The 18,083-nt window shown below is 45.0% G+C and overlaps 2 protein-coding genes across 20 annotated transcripts in view; both read left to right on the top strand.

Moving 5' to 3' along the window:
* The window catches only part of LOC119566513 (maestro heat-like repeat-containing protein family member 7), a 626,780-nt gene that overhangs the window by 504,285 nt on the left and 104,412 nt on the right, over positions 1–18,083 (top strand). The window lies entirely within an intron of this gene.
* The window catches only part of LOC119566252 (interferon-induced very large GTPase 1-like), an 858,959-nt gene that overhangs the window by 819,155 nt on the left and 21,721 nt on the right, over positions 1–18,083 (top strand). For 11 of the 19 annotated variants that reach the window (XM_043549274.1, XM_043549287.1, XM_043549276.1 and 8 more), the window contains 5 exons: positions 6,324–6,452; positions 10,260–10,388; positions 15,308–15,330; positions 16,004–16,119; positions 17,735–17,806. In XM_043549274.1, the coding sequence (XP_043405209.1) occupies positions 6,324–6,452; positions 10,260–10,388; positions 15,308–15,330; positions 16,004–16,119; positions 17,735–17,806 (469 nt within the window). Of the gene's footprint in view, positions 1–6,323; positions 6,453–10,259; positions 10,389–15,307; positions 15,331–16,003; positions 16,219–17,734; positions 17,807–18,083 lie in introns of those variants that run through there. The other 8 variants (XM_043549286.1, XM_043549283.1, XM_043549288.1 and 5 more) reach the window with 5 other exon arrangements.

Raw genomic sequence — 18,083 nt, 5'->3', positions numbered from 1 at the left:
TTTAAGCTGGTTAAAGGCCTTCTGACACTCTTCAGTACACTGAACTGCATTTGGCTGTTTTTTTTGTGGTCAGATCTGTCAGTGGGGTGGCGATTTGGCTGTATTGCGGTACAAATCACCTGTAATATCCGGCCAAGCCTAAGAAGGATTGGACCTGTTTCTTTGACTTTGGGTCAGGCCACTTTTGGATAGCATCCACCTTGGCCTGTAGGGGGTTGATAGTTCCTTGACCCACCTGGTGTCCAAGGTAAGTCACTCTGTTTAGGCCTATTTGACACTTCTTAGCCTTAACAGTTAGTCCTGCCTCCCTTATGCGCTCGAAGACTTTTTGTAGATGTTCCAGGTGTTCTGCCCAGGAATCCAAAAATATGGCCACAGTGTTAAGGTAGGCGACTGCATAGTCTCCAAATCCCACTAGGAGACCATCTACAAGTCTTTGGAAGGTGGTGGGTGCATTCCACAGCCCGAAATGGAGCACATTCCATTTATACAGCCTGACATGTGTGATGAAGACTGACCTTTCCTTGGTGGATTTATCTAGTGGTACCTGCCAATTCCCCTTGGTTAAATTCAAGGTATAGATGAACTGGGCCCGTCCCAGTTTCTCCAATAGTTCATCTGTGCATGGGATTGGATAGTTGTCTTGGCGAGTTACAGCATTTAGCTTACAGTCATCCATGCAAAAATGTATCTCCCCATCTGGTTTGGGAACTAGAACCACTGGAGATGCCCATGCACTGCCAGAGGGGCGAATTACACCCATCTGTAGTATATTTTGGATCTCCCGTTCTATAGCAGTTTTAGCTTGAGGAGACACCCGGTAAGGGTGGGCTCTAATTCGGTGAGCATTACCTGTGTCAATGGAGTGGTATCCTTGTTCAGTCAGTCCTGGGGTGGCTGAGAACATCGGTGAGTAGCTAGTGCACAGCTCCTTGATCTGTTGTCGCTGCATACGCCCAAGAGTCATGAAGAGGTTCACCTCTTCCACGCCACCATCACTTTTCCCTTCGTAGTAGACACCTTCAGGCCACTCAGCGTCGTCTCCTCCCTTGGGCTGTAAACTCACAAACCTTTAATTCTTTGGAATAAAAGGACTTCAGAGAATGAATATGGTATACCTTAGGCTGTCGGTTTGAGGTGGCTAATGCTATAAGATAATTAACAGCTCCCAGGCGCTCCTGGACCGTGAATGGCCCTTCCCACGATGCTTCCATTTTAGGGGCCTGGAGCGCCTTTAAGACCATGACCTGGTCCCCTACTTTGAAGGAACGCTCTCTGGCATGTTTATCATACCAGGCTTTTTGCTCTTTTTGAGCATTCTGTAAGTTTTCTTTAGCAAGGGATAAAGAGGTTCAGAGGGTGTTTTGTAGGTTGGTTACAAAGTCCAGAATGTTAATTCCTGGAGAAGGTGTAAACCCCTCCCATTGCTGCTTCAGCAACTGCAATGGCCCCTTAACCTCACAGCCATATACAAGTTCAAATGGGGAAAACCCTAAACTGGGATGTGGTACAGCTCTGTAGGGAAAGAGCAACTGCTGCAACTCTAGGTCCCAATCATTGGAGTGCTCATTTACGAATTTATGTATCATGGCCCCCAAAGTTCCATTAAACTTCTCCACCATGCCATTTGTTTGATGGTGGTAAGGGGTGGCAATCAAGTGATTCACCCCATGAGCTTCCCAAAGGCTTTCCATAGTTCCTGCCAGAAAATTAGTTCCTGCATCTGTAAGGATGTCGGAGGGCCAACCTACCCTGGCAAAAATGTCTGCTAGTGCCTGGCACACACTTTTAACCCTGGTGTTGCTTAGAGCTACTGCTTCCGGCCCTCGGGTGGCAAAATCCATGAAAGTCAGTATGTACTGCTTTCCTCTGGGCATCTTTTTCAGAAAAGGACCCAGAATATCCACAGCTACTTGCTTAAATGGAACCTCAATGATGGGGAGTGGCTTGGGAGGGGCTTTGACCTGGTCTTGGGGTTTTCCCACTCTTTGGCACACCTTACAAGACAAGACATAGGTAGAAACATCCTTGCCCATTCTCTCCCAGCGGAACGACTTTCCCAAATGGTCTTTGGTTCTGTTCACCCCAGCATGGCCACTAGGATGATCGTGGGCTAAACTCAAGAGCTTGGCCCGGTACTTAGTTGGAACTACCAACTGTCTCTGAGGATGCCAATCTTCCTGTTGTCCACCAGAAAGAGTTTCCGTGTATAAAAGTCCTCTTTCTACAACAAACCTGGATCGATTAGAAGAGCTGAGAGGTGGTGGGTTGCTTTGTGCTGCCATCCAAGTTCTCTGGAGGCTTTCATCTGCTTCCTGTTCGGTTTGGAACTATTCCCTTGAGGCTGGAGACATCAGTTCCTCATTGGATTGTGGACCTGTACTTGGTCCCTCTGGAAGCGATGCAGGTGATGGGGCTGTTTCTGTTGACTGTGAATCACTCTCCGCTGGTGCACTATGTTGGCATTCAGGCTCTGGCTGAGCCTCTTGTGTAGGGTTATCTGCTGCTGGTGTAGGTTCGGTGGGGCCCTCTGGTGTTGGGGTTACAAGTACTGGATTCAGTGCTGGCAATGGTTCTGGTGCTGTTTGTTCTGCCGGTTCCGGTTCTGGGACTGGCTCTGTCTGGGTCTCTGGGACTGGATCCACTACTGCTGTTGCAGATGTTGGTATGTGATCCGGTTCCATCACCTCCGACTGGGTCCTGGTGGAAGTCTCCAGAACAGAGCTAGGTTTAACAGCTTGCTTAGCTTGGCTGCAGGTGACCATTCCCTCCCCCTTGGCTAGCTTCACCTGATTGGCCAAGTCTTCCCCTAAGAGCATGGGGATGGGATAATCATCATAGACTGCAAAAGTCCACGTTCCTGACCAGCCCTTGAACAGGACCGGCAACTTGGCTGTAGGCAAGTCAAAAGAGTTGGACTTGAAGGGTTGAATCGTCACTTGGATCTCTGGGTCGATTAAATTGGGGTCCACTAAGGAAGCATGGATAGCTGACACTTGTGCTCCGGTGTCCCTCCACGCTGTGACCTTCTTCCCACCCACACTCACAGTTTCCCTCTGCTCTGAGGGTATCTGGGAGGCATCTGGGCCTGAGGACCTTTGGTGGGACCCCAGTGCAATGAACTGTAGTCTGTTGGGGTTTTGGGGACAGTTGGCCTTTACATGCCCCAGCTCGTTACATTTAAAACATCCCCCAGCTGACAGGTCACTGGGGCGAGGTGGGTTGCTGGAGAATAGTGTGGAGGGACGATAAGGTGTCTGGAGTGTTCCTTGGGGTGTAGTTGGGGCCTTGGGCTGCCCCCGGTAGTAGGGTGTGGTCTTAGGGTGTCCCTTCTGGTATCCGCTCAAACTGCGACCAGGGTTGTTTCTTTCTCCTCCCTCCACCCGTTTTGTTCCGGTTTGCCCCGCCTCTCTGGCGGGCTGGGACTGCTCGTATTGATCAGCATAAGAAGCAAGACTTGCTGCTGAATCCATTTTCTTATCCCATAAACACTGTTTTATATCATCCTTGGATATATTCAGGAATTACTCCTATATCATCAAATTCCGCATTCCTCCAAAGCTAGTTACATCCCGTCCTTTGAACCATTTATCAAACAGATCTGTCATCTGGTTTACATAAGCCACATTACTTAGCCCAGGCCCTCTCTTACGGGTTCAAAATTTTATTCTGTAAATTTCAGATGTAACTTGAAATTGCTTTAAAACCAAATCCTTGAATTTATTATAGTCAGAAGCCTCATTAATAAGCATCTTACTGAATACGTCCAGAGCTCTTTCAGTCAATTTTGTGACCAATGTGGTCATCTTGTGAGGATCAGGAATTTTATGGAGTGTGCACAGTCTCTCAAAGGTGAGAAAATATTCAGCAATATTACTGGATTCATCATACTGTGGACATAGTCGCTCCCATTTGTGGATTGTTGGGGAAGGATTGTTAGGGTTATTCGGTATATTCTGCTGAGCCCTTGCCTTCTCTATCTCTAGTTCATGCTTCCTCTCTTTTCCCCTCTCCTCCATTTTTTTTTTTTTTTTTTTTTGCTTTTGCCTCCATTTGTCTCTGGTGGGCAACCTCCTGGGCTTTCTCTGCCTCTCTCGCTGCCTCCATATCGAGTCGTTTTAATTCGACCAGTTCTGGTGTTCCTTTTCTTTCTCTTCTGCTTCCAGTCTGGCTGTCTTCAGTTTCTGTTGGGCATTGATTTTTGTCATTTTAGCCTCTCTGTTTTTAACCTAGGTATTCCCGAGAGTTAGAAAGAAAAAAAAAAACCTGGCTTGTAAAATTTGCTGTGCTGTAACCTGATTCCTTTGTTTCTGATAGCTGTTCCCAGCCTACAGAAAAATCTTTTTGTTATGGAGCTGCTCTATCCCCAGGCAAAGAGACAGAACCTGCAGCTGTAAACACCTTTTACAAAACCTTTTAAAATCCTGCCGTGCTTCTAGTTCAAAATGATCCCACCACTCTGCCACCATGTCAAGGTTCCTTCCCCACTCTGAACTCTAGGTTACAGATGTGGGGACCTGCATGAAAGACCCCCTAAGCTTATTCTTACCAGCTTAGGTTAAAATTTCCCCAAGGCACAGATTTCTTTCTTGCCTTCAGAACCAGCTTAGGTTAAAAACCTGGTACGCTGCAACCACCAAGTGATTTAATATAGAATCCGAGAAAAGACCGCTTGGAGACGTCTTCCCCCAAAATATCCCCCCAAGCCCTTACACCCCCTTTCCTGGGAAAGCTTAAAAATAAGGAAAATGAGCACAAACTGCTTGGATTTTTAAGACCAAAAAAACCCAATCAAATTCTTAAAAATCAAAACTTCATGAAAAGTACAAAAAAAAAAAAGAAAAGAAAAGAAAACAACTCTGTAAGATAAAAATGAAAAATAATCTTACAGGCAGTCAAATTCAAAACATAGAGAATCCCTCTACGCAAATCCTTAAGTTACAAAAAGACACAAACAGGAATACACGTTTCCTCCAGCACAGCGAATTTACAAGCCAAAACAAAGAAAAACCAAATGCATTTTCTAGCTAGATTACTTACTAACTTTACAGGAGTTGGAGGCTTACATCCTTGGTCTGTTCCTAGCAAAGGTATCACACAGACAAACAAAAAAATTCCCCCCCCCTCCAGATTTGAAAGTATCTTGTCCCCTCATTGGTCATTTTGGTCAGGTGCTAGCGAGGTTGCCTTAGCTTCTTAACCCTTTACAGGTGAAAGGATTTTTCTTCTGGCCAGGACGGATTTTCTAGCACTGTATACAGAAAGGTGGTTACCCTTCCCTTTATATTTATAACAAGCTGTAAGGCAGTTAATTAGGTAAGGAGCACCTGGACCTCATAAACATCATATGTTTTGGGCCTTTCAAGTTTTAACTGGGCTCTAACCCTTTAAATGCTGCACAAGTGCTCCTTTCAGAAGGCTTTATTAAAAGAAGGAGATACTGCTGCAAAGTATCAGTATTCTATGGGTTTCTCCTCGACTGGGCTGTTTAAGTGAACTCATTATGTCATTCGGAGAAACTGAGGCAGGTTGCAGCAGAGCCACAGTCAGTCGCAAATCCCGTCTTCCTAGACCTGCCAGGAGGTGCTGCCTGAAGCCCCAGGAAAGAAGTAGGGGTCCTTTGATTGGAAGCACAGGCTAAGGGATTAGCAAGAGGAGCTGGGACCCGCTGGTGAGGGATAGGGACAGAAATATTTGTTGACTGAGAGCCTGCCCAGATGACTGTGGTTTAGTAGGCAGAGTGGGTGTCCATGGGGTCTTTGCAAAAGGGGAAGAAGGCCATTGAGGAGAGACAGGGGCCTGAGTGGGTTCAGGAATGTCTTGCTTAGAAGTAGAAACTTGTGTCCATTCGTGACAGGGACGCATGACTGTTGCTCATTCGTGGGGGTGGAAGCCCTACTTCAAGAGCAGGTGCTGTGACCTGGGGCTTAGAGAAAGGAGAGGCAGAAGCCACGTGACAAGATACTACAGGTAACTAAACAGTTGAGTTTTTTTGAAAACCTGGCCCCAGTCAATTCTCTTGCTGGAATTCTCAGTAGACAGGACAGTGTTGAATGTTCCTGGATTTCTACTCCCTCATTATTCTCTCTCCTGAGCAGGAGTGAGGCTGTTTAGTTGGGAGGTGATCTGTCTGTCTGTTTGTGGGAAGCTTGCAGTGCTGCCATTTATGCTTTTCATATTCTGGGGCTGCAAAGAGAATAGAACATGGTGTTCATGCTGTAATCTCCCCTTTGATATGGAGATTACAGCCCAGGGCACACCAGTTTCTGTCTGTTCATATTGTTTTTCCATTCACCTTAATATGTTTTTCTCTTTCACATCAGGCTCTGATCGTGGGAATAGTAGCAATAGCAATAATGCTATGGCATGTAAAGAAGACGAACAGTGCACTGAATTCACCTCAGGATGACTCCAAGGCAGACAACAAGGGAAACGAGGATCATGGTGACAAGGTAAGAGCTTTTTCCCGCCAGCACATATTTGTGAGAGCTGGAAGAGTAGAAGGAGAGGGGATGAGGTTGAGGACACTAATGATGAGGGATATTGGGGAGGAAAGGGAATTCAGTCGCAGACTCTGTTGTAAGCAGTTGATCTTTTTACATTCATTGCCTTATTTTCAGCTGACCTCTGACCTTGCGGATGCATTAGTGGGCACCACCTCACGCTCGAGTCCTGACAGCCTCCTTCTCGGTAGCAGCTGTGTAAGGATATAGTGTGTGGCTGCAGAGGTTGAAAGGTCAGCCTGTGTATTGGAGGTGGGGCTCTGAATTCTAGGAAGCTCAGGATGCAATTAAGAGCAGATTCCAATCTCTGTTACATAATTCACTGCCCCAAAAACCTTTACGTTGCCCAGTGGTGCCTTGTGCTCTTCCAGAATGTGAAGAGTAGCTTAATTTAACCCTTTGAAACCCAGGACATGCAGTGTTAAGATAATGCCTCCGTCTTTTGAGCAATGCCCCTAGGAATCCCTGTGAGGGATCATAGGACTGTTCCTTTCCTAAGCAGTGGGGGACTGTGTGACAAGTGCACAAGAATGGGGGGCGGGCCAGGAAACTCAGGTCTTGTCTTCACTAGGGTAAAGACTGAGCTTAGGTGAAGCTTAGCAAACACAAAATAACTTGGTGCCATCCACACTTGACCTTTTTATCAGATCCTTTTCTATCTGGTATTGAAGTATGCATGTCGCATTCCTAGCAGTCCGTTTCACTTCTGCTATGCTGTTCTCTGGGCTGGGAATCTGGATCTGGTTTCTAGTTAGTGGTAAGGGAGGTCTTTTTGGGTGAACTCCCCCAGGTTAGTGTAAACGGAACCTTTCTTCACATTTGACAGAGGAACTTGTAGTGGAAATGCTAGTATTCCCACTGCATCCTCCTCAGCCCAAGGACAGGCTCTTTCCTCTTCTGGCTGTGTGGGTTGGCTGGATGATCCTGGCCTGTACCCAGGGAAGGCAATTCCATTCTATGTCTCCTGAGGTTTCCAGGCTTGTCTGGACATAGGATCAGGTTTCGCTTTCCCAGTGAGGCCTTGTCCATGTCTGGAGATGTCTCATTTATTCAGAAGTGGAGGGCCTCGGTGTGGGTAGCTCTGACTTGCCAGTCACCTGGGGGTCAGGGAGAGAGTAGCTTTACACTGACATGGGAAGATAAGTCCCAGACAAGCTTAGGTCTAAAGAAGAGGGGCTGCCCTTAGGTAGTCCCTTTATGTTGCCCTGCTTATCCTAGAAGTCTGGTAAGCAAAATATGTTTTTATTGCTCTGATTAGTTCCCCTCAGTGAGGGGTTTTGGTATATCAGACACCTCTTGTGGTCTATCTCTGGGAAAATTCCCCTTTCAATTATTACCACGACTGTGGCCCCAGTATTTGAGGTCTCCTTCCTCTCTCATAGTGGAGATGCCAATAGTGATCATTGGGTTCCTTCCAAAGAAACCTATCCCCATATTCTTTATTCTTACCCATAATACCACAGCTGGGTTCCCTGACCTCCCCTTTGCCCTCTCTCTGTTTGTTTGTTTCTCTGTTACTGAGGAGCATAAATAATTACTTGCCCTTCCATCACTGTGTTAGGATGAGTTGATGATTGTTGTTGTCCATGTCATTCAGCAGATAGTGTTTAGGGAACCACATCATAGGACAGGCCTGTCCTAAGTAGCTGGAAGGCAGTTAATTAAGAAAGGAGCACCTGGGCCTAATAAACATCTTAGGAGAGCTCAGTTGAGGGGGAAGCTACAGAGGAGGGGAGCTCCTAGAGAGCCTGAATGAGGCAAAATATTTCCATGTAGGGAGGCTTGAGAGAGACCCTGAACAAGAAGGAGAAAGACTGCAGAGCTCTCCAGGCCATGGAGTAGCCTGAGGCCCAGCCTGAGTAGTCCACACCACTTTCCGCAGCTCCCATTGGCCGAGAACGATGAACCGCGGCCAGGGGGAGCTGCGAGCGGCCGTACCTGTGGACACTCAGGTAAACAAAGCATCTTGCAGCCCGCCAGGGGCTTACCCTGAACAATCTGCGGCCAAAGGTTGAGAACCCCTGGTGTAGACACTTTGTATATTGACAGAAGGGTTTTTTTCCTGTCAATGTAGTTAATCCACCCCTCAAAGAGGAAGTAATTAGGTTGATGGAAGAATCCTTCCATTTATTTAGCCGTGTCTATGCCAGGGATTAGGTTGACCAAACTACAGCGCTCAGAATTTTTTCACCACCCTGAGCGATGTAGATAGGTTGACCTAATTTTTAAGTGTAGACCAGGCCTTACTTTCATCTCCACATCCCTTAACTTGTTCAGTTTTACCTTTAGCTCTTAAAGTTTCCTATCTGGACATTTCCCCCTTTATTCTAATTCTTGCAGTTTCCCCTTTTGAGATTTGACTGAGATTTAAATCAATTTCTTTTTGGGCCAGGACCAATTTCTTATCCTTAACATAAATGACTCGATCATGATGCAGATTACTGACATACTTTTGTAGCCAGCTATTGCTTTCTTAGTACAGACATGTCTAAAGCCCAGATTATTCATACATTTTTATTACATTTAAATTCTTCCTTCACATTAGACTAGAAAGAAATTGCAGAGGAAAATTATTTAAAGTAGGAGTGAGTGCCCAGCAGGAGGAGAGATTGGGGATGGTCAGCAGCAGTGCCAAGGGGATGTCCAGCAGGGCTATAGTGAGGGAAGAAATGAGGGGGAGAGGATGGCAAGCAGGAAAATGGGAAAGGGGCTGGCCATTGAAGGGGAAGGAAAGGGGTATGCAGGAAGAAAGGGATTACCCAGGGAGGTGGGACACAGCAGAGAGAAGGGTATACAGCTGTGGGAGTGAATGCATAGCAGGGAACAATGGAGTGCTACCACCATGAATGTAAATAATTAATGAAACTTCTAATTTGTTTTTTTCCCAGATGCCCCTAAAATAATGGGAGATAGAGGAGGCTGCTGCGGGAGGGAAATTTATCCTGATTACATGTATTGCGTGGTCATTGGCTGTACCAGCATTACTTTACCATGCCTCAGAAATTGTGCCTTAACTGTGAACTAAGAACCCTCCTTCAAACTGAGTGTAGTTAAGCATCCAAAAGGATTTAATTTTTGTCCTTTTCTGCTGAGACTGTAGACAAGGGAACCATCTTGTTCACTGGGAACAAGACATGACCTTAAAACTTAAAAGAGGTTGGGTGATAATGGAACCATTAAGAGTGTAGCTTCAGTCACCAGGTACGATCTCACAGAAAATGATGCTGTACGAGATATGCAAATGTACTAGATGTTATGTTGTGTCTTAACACCTCATCCTGTCATCATTTCCTGTGTCGTCATAGCCTTTGAGGTCACATCCACTGATGTGATCCCCCTTATCTCAAGATGAATCTCTTATCTCATCCGTCTCATTTTGACAGAAGGGAGGGGCTGGATACTACTAGTAACTAAATGGGAGTTGAGTTTTTTGAAAACCTGCCCCAATCAACTCTCTTGCTGGAATTCTCAGTAGACAGGACAGTGTTGAATGTTCCTGGATTTCTACTCCCTCATTATTCTCTCTCCTGAGCAGGAGTGAGGCTGTTTAGTTGGGAGGTGATCTGTCTGTCTGTGGGAAGCTTGCGGTGCTGCCATTTATGTTTTTCATATTCTGGGGCTGCAAAGAGAACAGAACATGGGGTTCATGCTGTAATCTCCCCTTTGATATGGAGATTACAGCCCAGGGCACACCAGTTTCTGTCTGTTCATATTGTTTTTCCATTCACCTTAATATGTTTTTCTCTTTCACATCAGGCTCTGATCGTGGGAGTAGTAGCAATAGCAATAATGCTATGGCATGTAAAGAAGACGAACAGTGCACTGAATTCACCTCAGGATAACTCCAAGGCAGACAACAAGGGAAACGAGGATCATGGTGACAAGGTAAGAGCTTTTTCCCGCCAGCACATATTTGTTAGAGCTGGAAGAGTAGAAGGAGAGGGGATGAGGTTGAGGACACTAATGATGAGGGATATTGGGGAGGAAAGGGAATTCAGTTGCAGACTCTGTTGTAAGCAGTTGATCTTTTTACATTCATTGCCTTATTTTCAGCTGACCTCTGACCTTGCGGATGCACTAATGGGCACCACCTCACGCTCGAGTCCTGACAGTCTCCTTCTCGGTAGCAGCTGTGTAAAGGATATAGTGTGTGGCTGCAGAGGTTGAAAGGTCACCCTGTGTATTGGAGGTGGGGCTCTGAATTCTAGGAAGCTCAGGGTGCAATTAAGAGCAGATTCCAATCTCTGTTACATAATTCACTGCCCCAAAACTTTGTTAAACCAGAGCTTACGTTGTCCAGTGGTGCCTTGTGCTCTTCCAGAATGTGAAGAGTAGCTTAATTTAACCCTTTGAAACAGGGTATGCAGAGTTAAGAAAATGCTTCCCTCTTTTGAGCAATGCCCCTAGGAATCCCTGTGAGGGATCATAGGACTATTCCTTTCCTAAGCAGTGGGGGACAGTGTGACAAGTGCACAAGAATAGTGGGGGGAAACTCAGGTCTTGTCTTTACTCAGGTAAAGGTTGAGCTCAGGACAAGCTTAGCAAACACAAAATAATTTGGTGCCACCCACATGTGACCTTTTAATCAGATGCTTTCCTATCTGATATTGAAGTACACATGTCCCATTCCTGGCAGTCTATTTCACTTCTGCTATTCTTTCTTCAAGCAATGAAAGCCATCTATGGGCCAAATTCTAATAGCATAACCCCTCTGTTATCCCAGGAGAACTCCGCCCTTTTTAAGGTCAAGGTAGCCCTCAAGCAATGCTGGAGGGAGGATTTCGAGACTCTTTTGAACCATGAATCTGAAGTCTCAGCGGCCACCATCAAGTCCATTCCTCAACATCCAGTAATAGAACCTCTTGCTTACCCCCAGTCTTCTGAAGCCATCACTCAGACTAGGAACAACAAAAAACAAGGCCCAGATGGCATCCCTGTGGAGGTCTTCAAAGCTGGTGGAATAGCAGTTGTGCAAAAACTTTATCAACTTCTTGTTAAGATTTGGGTTAATGAGGAAATTCCACCCCACCTAAAGAATGTCAATATTGTAACCACCTTTAAGAAAGAGGACAAGTCAATGTTCGGGAATTACCTAGGCATTGCCCTCCTCTTCATTGCTGGGAAGATCCTTGCTTGCATCCTCTTGAATTGTCTCCTTCCTCTTGGCGAAGATCTCCCAGTGTGGTTTCAGGCCATCTCAGGGCACCATCAACATGATTTTCATTGCACAACAGATCCAAGAGAAGTGTAGAGAACAACACCAGCCATTGTTTATGGTATTTATTGATCTAACTAAGGCCTTTGAGTCCATCAGTCATGAAACATTATGGAAGGTGCTGTCTAGGTTTGCTTGTCCACTGAAGTTCATTTGTACTCTCAGGTTACTTCATGATGGGATGACTGCCACTGTCCGCTAATGGGCTGGAGACAGACCTGTTCACCATCTGTACTGGTGTCAAGTAGGGCTACGTTATTGCCCCAACCCTTTTTTCCATTTATCTTGCCGTGATCTTGATTTTTATTCATGACCACCTTTCTTCTGAAATTGGGAATGAGTATCACATGGATGGGCAGCTCTTCAACCTGCTGTATCTTCATTCTAAAACTCAGGTCAACAGGGCTGTTATTACTGACCTTTAGTATGCTGACGACTGTGCTATCCTTGTGCATACTGAGGCTGACTTGCAATCCACCCTAGATCTTTTCTCAGGCACCTATCATAGCCTGGGACTCTCCCTCAACATTGGGAAGACTAAGGTGCCACACCAACCTTCCCCATCAAAACTTGTCCCCTTTCTCCCAGAAATCGTCACTGGTGGTGGACACCTGGGCAGTGTTGACCTTTTCCCTTACCTTAGTAGCCACCTCTCCCAGACAGCCCATCTTGATGTGGAAATTGAACAAAGGATCCATTGTGTCAGCGTATCCTTTGGAAAGTTGCTCCACCCTGTCTTTATTGACAGAGATCTGCAGATGGAAACTAAGATCCTGGTCTACAGTGCAGTAGTCATCCCCACTCTTATGAGTGTGAGACATGGGTGACATATCTAAGCCATCTTAAGCATCTAGAGTGGTGCCAACAGCACTGTCTGATGAAGATTCTCCATATCAGATGGCAAGACCATTGCACCAATCCCAGCCTTCTCTCTGTAGCTAACATCACCAGCGTTTAGGCGAAGATTATGAAACATCAACTTTGCTGGGCTGGCCATTGTGTGTGGACCACTGATATTTGTCTTCTGAAGCAAGTCTTCTTTTTTTTCAACTTAGTCATGGTAAGAGGACCCACGGAGGACAGAGGAGATGCTAGAAGGACACCCTGAAAGTATATGTTAAGAAGGGAGTCATTGAACCCACAGATTGGGACGAGCTGGCTGGCAATAGACTGTAATGGTGTCGCATCATACATCAAGCCATGCTTTTGGAAAAGAATTGCCTTGCTCAAGAGACTGAGAAATGGCAGAGAAGGAAGGAAAGGACACAGCATGCTGGTCAGCAGTTATGCTTTCTCCAAGCAACCACCTGTCACATATGTGGAGAAACCTATAGAGCATAGAGTGGACTCCTTCACCATCTTAAGTCGCATCAATGACTTTTCCCTGTGGCAGACATCATCCTTGTATCAAGGGATAGCCAGTGACAACGACAAGACCTGGTCCATTAGGCCTCGTGATCTCTGGCAGGAGCCTTAGCCAGCAAAAAAAAAAAAAAAAAGATTTGTCCTAAATGGGACTCTTGCATTGGCCTCTTTAGTTAATTTTTTAGGGTCAGCTAGTCTCTCTCATAAAAATTATTTATTTATTTATTTATTTGAATCACTGTAGCACCTAGAAATCCTAGTCATGGAACAGAGGGGATGCATGAGGGTTTGAATCGTCCAGCTGTTTGGGGTGGTATGAACACAACATCAAAAGCTGGCTGGAATGAACATATATTAATGGAGGGACATTGACACTTAATGACAGGGAAGCCCAGGTTGGCTGAACATATGAAGTCAGCATGGTTTAAAGGAGGAAGACAATGGACTGAAGGAAGCTGGGCCTGTGTTAAGAATAGGACTCACAGGTTCTTTCACTGGTAACTTAGAGACAAGGTGACAAGGAGCCTCTTACAAAAAGATACAAAAACAGGAATCTACATTCCATTCATCACAGCTTATTTTCTCAGCCATTTAAAGAAACAGAATCTAATGGATCTCTAGCTAGATTACTTACTAGTTCTAAGACTCCATTCCTCTTCTCTTCCCGGCAAAAGCATCACAGAGACAGAGAGAACCTTTGTTTTCCCTCCCTCCAGCTTTGAAAGTATCTTGTCTCCTCATTGGTCATTTTGGTCAGGTGTCAGCGAGGTTATCCTAGCTTCTTAATCCTTTACAGGTGAAAGGATTTTTCCTCTGGCCAGGAGGGATTTTAAAGTTGTTTACCCTTCCATTTACATTTATGACACACCCCTTTACTCTATTGTTTACAAAATATATCAAAATATTTAGTTCGGGATCTTGAGGTACCTGATGTTAATCTATTATAATGATGAAAACTATCCATTTATAGCTACCCTTTGCTTTCTGTCTCTTGACCAGTTTTACAGGCACTAATCCAGTCAAATCTGCCACCTTAACTTCACTTTCACAACGTTTTTGTGTTTTGGTCATTTTGTTTTGGAAATAAAGTTATACAAACCCATCTCTTGGATCTTAACCCTCTGGACCTTGTGGAAGGTGTGGTAGCATTGCACGCAGAGAGCACTCTTCTTCTGTGTATTACACACACCAGCATTGGTACCTTTCCCACTTTTGACCCCAGCAACTAGCCAAAAAATCAAGGTCTTACAGGTTGTCCCAGGTAGGAGGAGGAATTGATGATGGAGTCCGGTACCTTTGATGCCTTGCTGTTTGTTTACAGAGAATGTACAAAGGCCTGCTTCCCTGAATTCAGGAGGAAGTAGAATAACAGGAGACTGTGTCCTTGCTCACAGCCAGCATCCCCAACCCAGAACTCCCACTAAGCGTCTTCAAGGCTACACTATGCTTCCAGGCTGCTGCTTGGGTTTCTTTCTCTGCTTCCCTGTATCTCCCTCCTAATGTATTTCTCCATGTGCTCTCCCAGTTTATGCCTGCACTTCTGCTTGTCTCACCAACACCCCCCTCACCCCCACCCCTGGTCATACAAAACCTAGTGGCACCCCCACACCTCCGCCTAGTGCTAGTTTCTCAGCAGATTCCATTATGTCTTGTTTAGGTGGAGTTCCTTACCTGTCTCTTAGAGCTATCTTTAATGAAGGGAGAATTCACACCCATCAGTTTCAACAAGGTTTTAATCCAACTCATAACAGTTACTGTTGATAGTACTGATTCACAGAATTATCCAGATGAGAAAAACCTGCCTTTTCTCCTATTAAAGCCAAAAGTAAAATAATAGTTTGGGGACTATTAGTCGGAGACACTCAATAGCCTGGTGGTTGGGGCAATGGGCTGAGTACAGTCTAAGTCCTTATGTTGCCCAATTCAGATCAGGGACTTGACCCCGGAGTCTTGCTTTCTGATGTATTCCAGCCTGCAGATGGAAGGTTGTTGAATATTTCTGCAAAATATTTCTGTTTTAATTAAATGGTGTTTTTCAATGGAAAAAGTTTGATGGAAAAATTTTCACCCAGGTATAATAATAATTTAATTGCCGGCTATATCCAGAGAGCTGCAAATGGAACTCAAGTGGTGAAGGCAAAATGATCCCCTTGCAGAGCAGGAGGGATCCCCAGTGCATAACATGTGGACTGAGGTCTCTTCTCTCTCGCTTTCTCCCTTCTAGGACATCAGAAGCACCTTGAACAGGTATGTTGCTCACTCTCAACTTCCCCTGCCCCCTCATACTTCACTCTGCTGGAAAAGGCCTAGAAACCATGTTAAAATGGCATCTCCTTAGTACATGACAGTGAACTGTAAAGGTCAGGATCATGCTTCAGCTGCAAATCTCCCTCTGAGTTTAATCCTGGGGTTTTAGCCTTTTATGTCAGACTCTGCAATAATCCATCAAACAGAAAGGATTATTAACCTGAACATATGTTCTGAATACATTTCATCTCCAGATAGGAGGCCTCCCCATTTTTGGGGTGGGCTATGGGCCTTCCAACTGGTCAGTGGTCACAGTTCTAACAACAGTTTTTACAAACTGGTGACTCCTTGGAGGAAGTGGGCATTAGTCAAGCTCCTAGTGAGTCACTAGTTCACAGCACAAAGACCTCCAGAAATGCTGGAAACATATTGACCATCAGGAGTGAATTTGGCCATGGACACTGAAATCCCTTTGTAGCTGAGAGCTGGTCTTTGAAGTTGACGGTTCAGTTATATTAATAGGACATTGGCAGGGCTGTACAGGAATGAAGTGCCATTGCCTATGCCCTGCCTGGTTTGAGACAGATAAACCAAAGCCTTCAGTCTCCTTTGTTCAGCAGCTGTCACTGTTATGGAATAATAAATTATCACACGCAAACATGTTGCTCTCTAGATGCAAGCAGGTGAAAGATCGGCAACCAGTGGAGATTTTGCATGAACGGGAAGAGAACCTGAGTACTTTGCACCAGCTTGGCATTGTTCCAGAGGAGATTCTGAAGAAATTTAGAGGTACTGAGGAAGGATCTAAAGGGTGAAACTGAGGTGTGTCTCTGTGGCTGTGGAAGGAGACAGGTTCTAGCAAATTCATGGAGCAGCTAATTGTGAAAGGTGACAGGATTGTGATGTATGGTAGTTGTGACAATGGTAAAGTGCCTACCTGTGGGTGGGGAAGAAAAAGGCATGCCCTGTTAGGTGACTTGCCTTTTCATTTCCTTGCTTTGTGTAAGATCTGGGGTGTGTGTGTGTGTGTGTGTGTCATAACCTTCGCTGTGTTACATCAACACCTTTTGTGTATTCATTACGTAGGGTGCTCAATATTTTAATGAGGGAAGCTGAGCATGGTGGGATTTGTTCAGAGCTGTGCCACAGAACTGCAGGTGTAATGGAGATGATTTTACCCATCAGCTGCCGCACGTCTCTGGCAAATAAAACCTTCTCTGTCAGGAGCGGCATAGAAAGCTTTCACTGCTGTAGGAGAAAATCTGCCAGAAGAGCGTAGCTCGTGACAGAAGGTTTTGTCCATATTATATAAAAGGCTGTATCTGTTGGCTACCCATTGGCACTTATAATTCCAGATAAAAAAAGACCCTAATTAAAATGAACCAAAATCATACCCATCGCACCAGATCTACTCAAGATTCATCTCTCCACCAATTTGTGTGTAGCTGGACAATCTTTTAAACAGATAGTTGACAAAGCAAGTCTAACTGCTACAAATTTCAGGCAGAGACTAAATTTCCAAATCCTTCCTATTACGTTTATTAAAGAAAATCAGACAAAAACCACACAGAAAATTCAAAGGGCATAAAAAACTCACACCCTGAAATTTTAAATTAAAAGGCCACCTATATTTAGAAATTTATGCTCCATTTTTAAGCCCATTTTCATAACGTTACCTTAAGTGTGGAGGAACAACCAGTGGTTCCATAATACTGAGAGATGGAGAGGTGGATGGGTTAGAGACCTATAGAATCATGATTTTGGGCCATCTCATGTTGGCATCCCCACTCTTACATGCAGTAAAGCAATGGTTTATCAGAACTGTTTTGTTTAGACAATTCTCATTAATTTTTCAGTGCTTTCATGGTCCTTCAGAGCTAGATGGAATGGCCAATGTAGGCAATAATAAAATCCATATTTTAACAATTATTTAGCTCACTTTCTCAATGAACTGAAAAGGGAGTGGGTGTGATGAAGGTACAGTTCTGATTTCCATCCTGAAGACACCCTATCCAGCCAATCCCTGCTGTCCTGTCTCCCCTGACTGACTCTCACCCACCCAAACCCTGCCCTTGTAGCAATGGAACCTAACTGGGTGGGTTCAGAGAGAGATGTCACCTCCCCGGTAGGGTGAGAGCTTTGACAGGCTCCCTCAGTGCTGGTGAGTTGTAGAAAGGATTTATGCAGCGCTTTGAATCCTCAGATCTCTAAGAGCTCTACACAAGTTAAGGAAGTGCCTTAAAGAAAAAAAAAAGGAACTCATCTGTGCTGATTTTTCCCTTTCAAAATGGTGGGAAGCATGGGACGCGCACTCAAATAAATATACTTGTTGTAATTGAGAAAGTGAACTAAGATCATTATAAATCAGACACTGGTCATGTGTTTTCTCTGGTTTTCTTGCTAGCTGATTTAAACCCAAATCAGGAACCAGAGACTCCGCATGCCACATTCTCAGGGAAGAAGAAATTTTCCCCAGGTATTTTCTCCTAGAATCCCTTCTTCTTTCTTTAGTAAGAATATTATAAAGTATTAGCCAATATGATATCAGGTAAAAAATGTGCCTGCCAGCTTTTCCCTAGCAGCTAAGAACTTAACTCCCCAAGATCACTGCTTCCCTTGTGAGAACTCTAATCACCGGACTATGGGATATTCGAGTGGAGGGCTCCTTCAATGTCCCACGGTATATAAATAAGTAAATACTCCAAGGATCAGGGATTAGAACTTGACCCTTCCACCCCTTAGGTCAGTACCCT

This window comes from Chelonia mydas, chromosome 6, assembly GCF_015237465.2.
Source record: "Chelonia mydas isolate rCheMyd1 chromosome 6, rCheMyd1.pri.v2, whole genome shotgun sequence".
In the NCBI taxonomy this organism is placed as follows: domain Eukaryota; kingdom Metazoa; phylum Chordata; order Testudines; family Cheloniidae; genus Chelonia; species Chelonia mydas.
The sequence above is the reverse complement of the archived record's forward strand: the minus strand, read 5'-3'. Positions and strand labels throughout refer to the sequence as shown.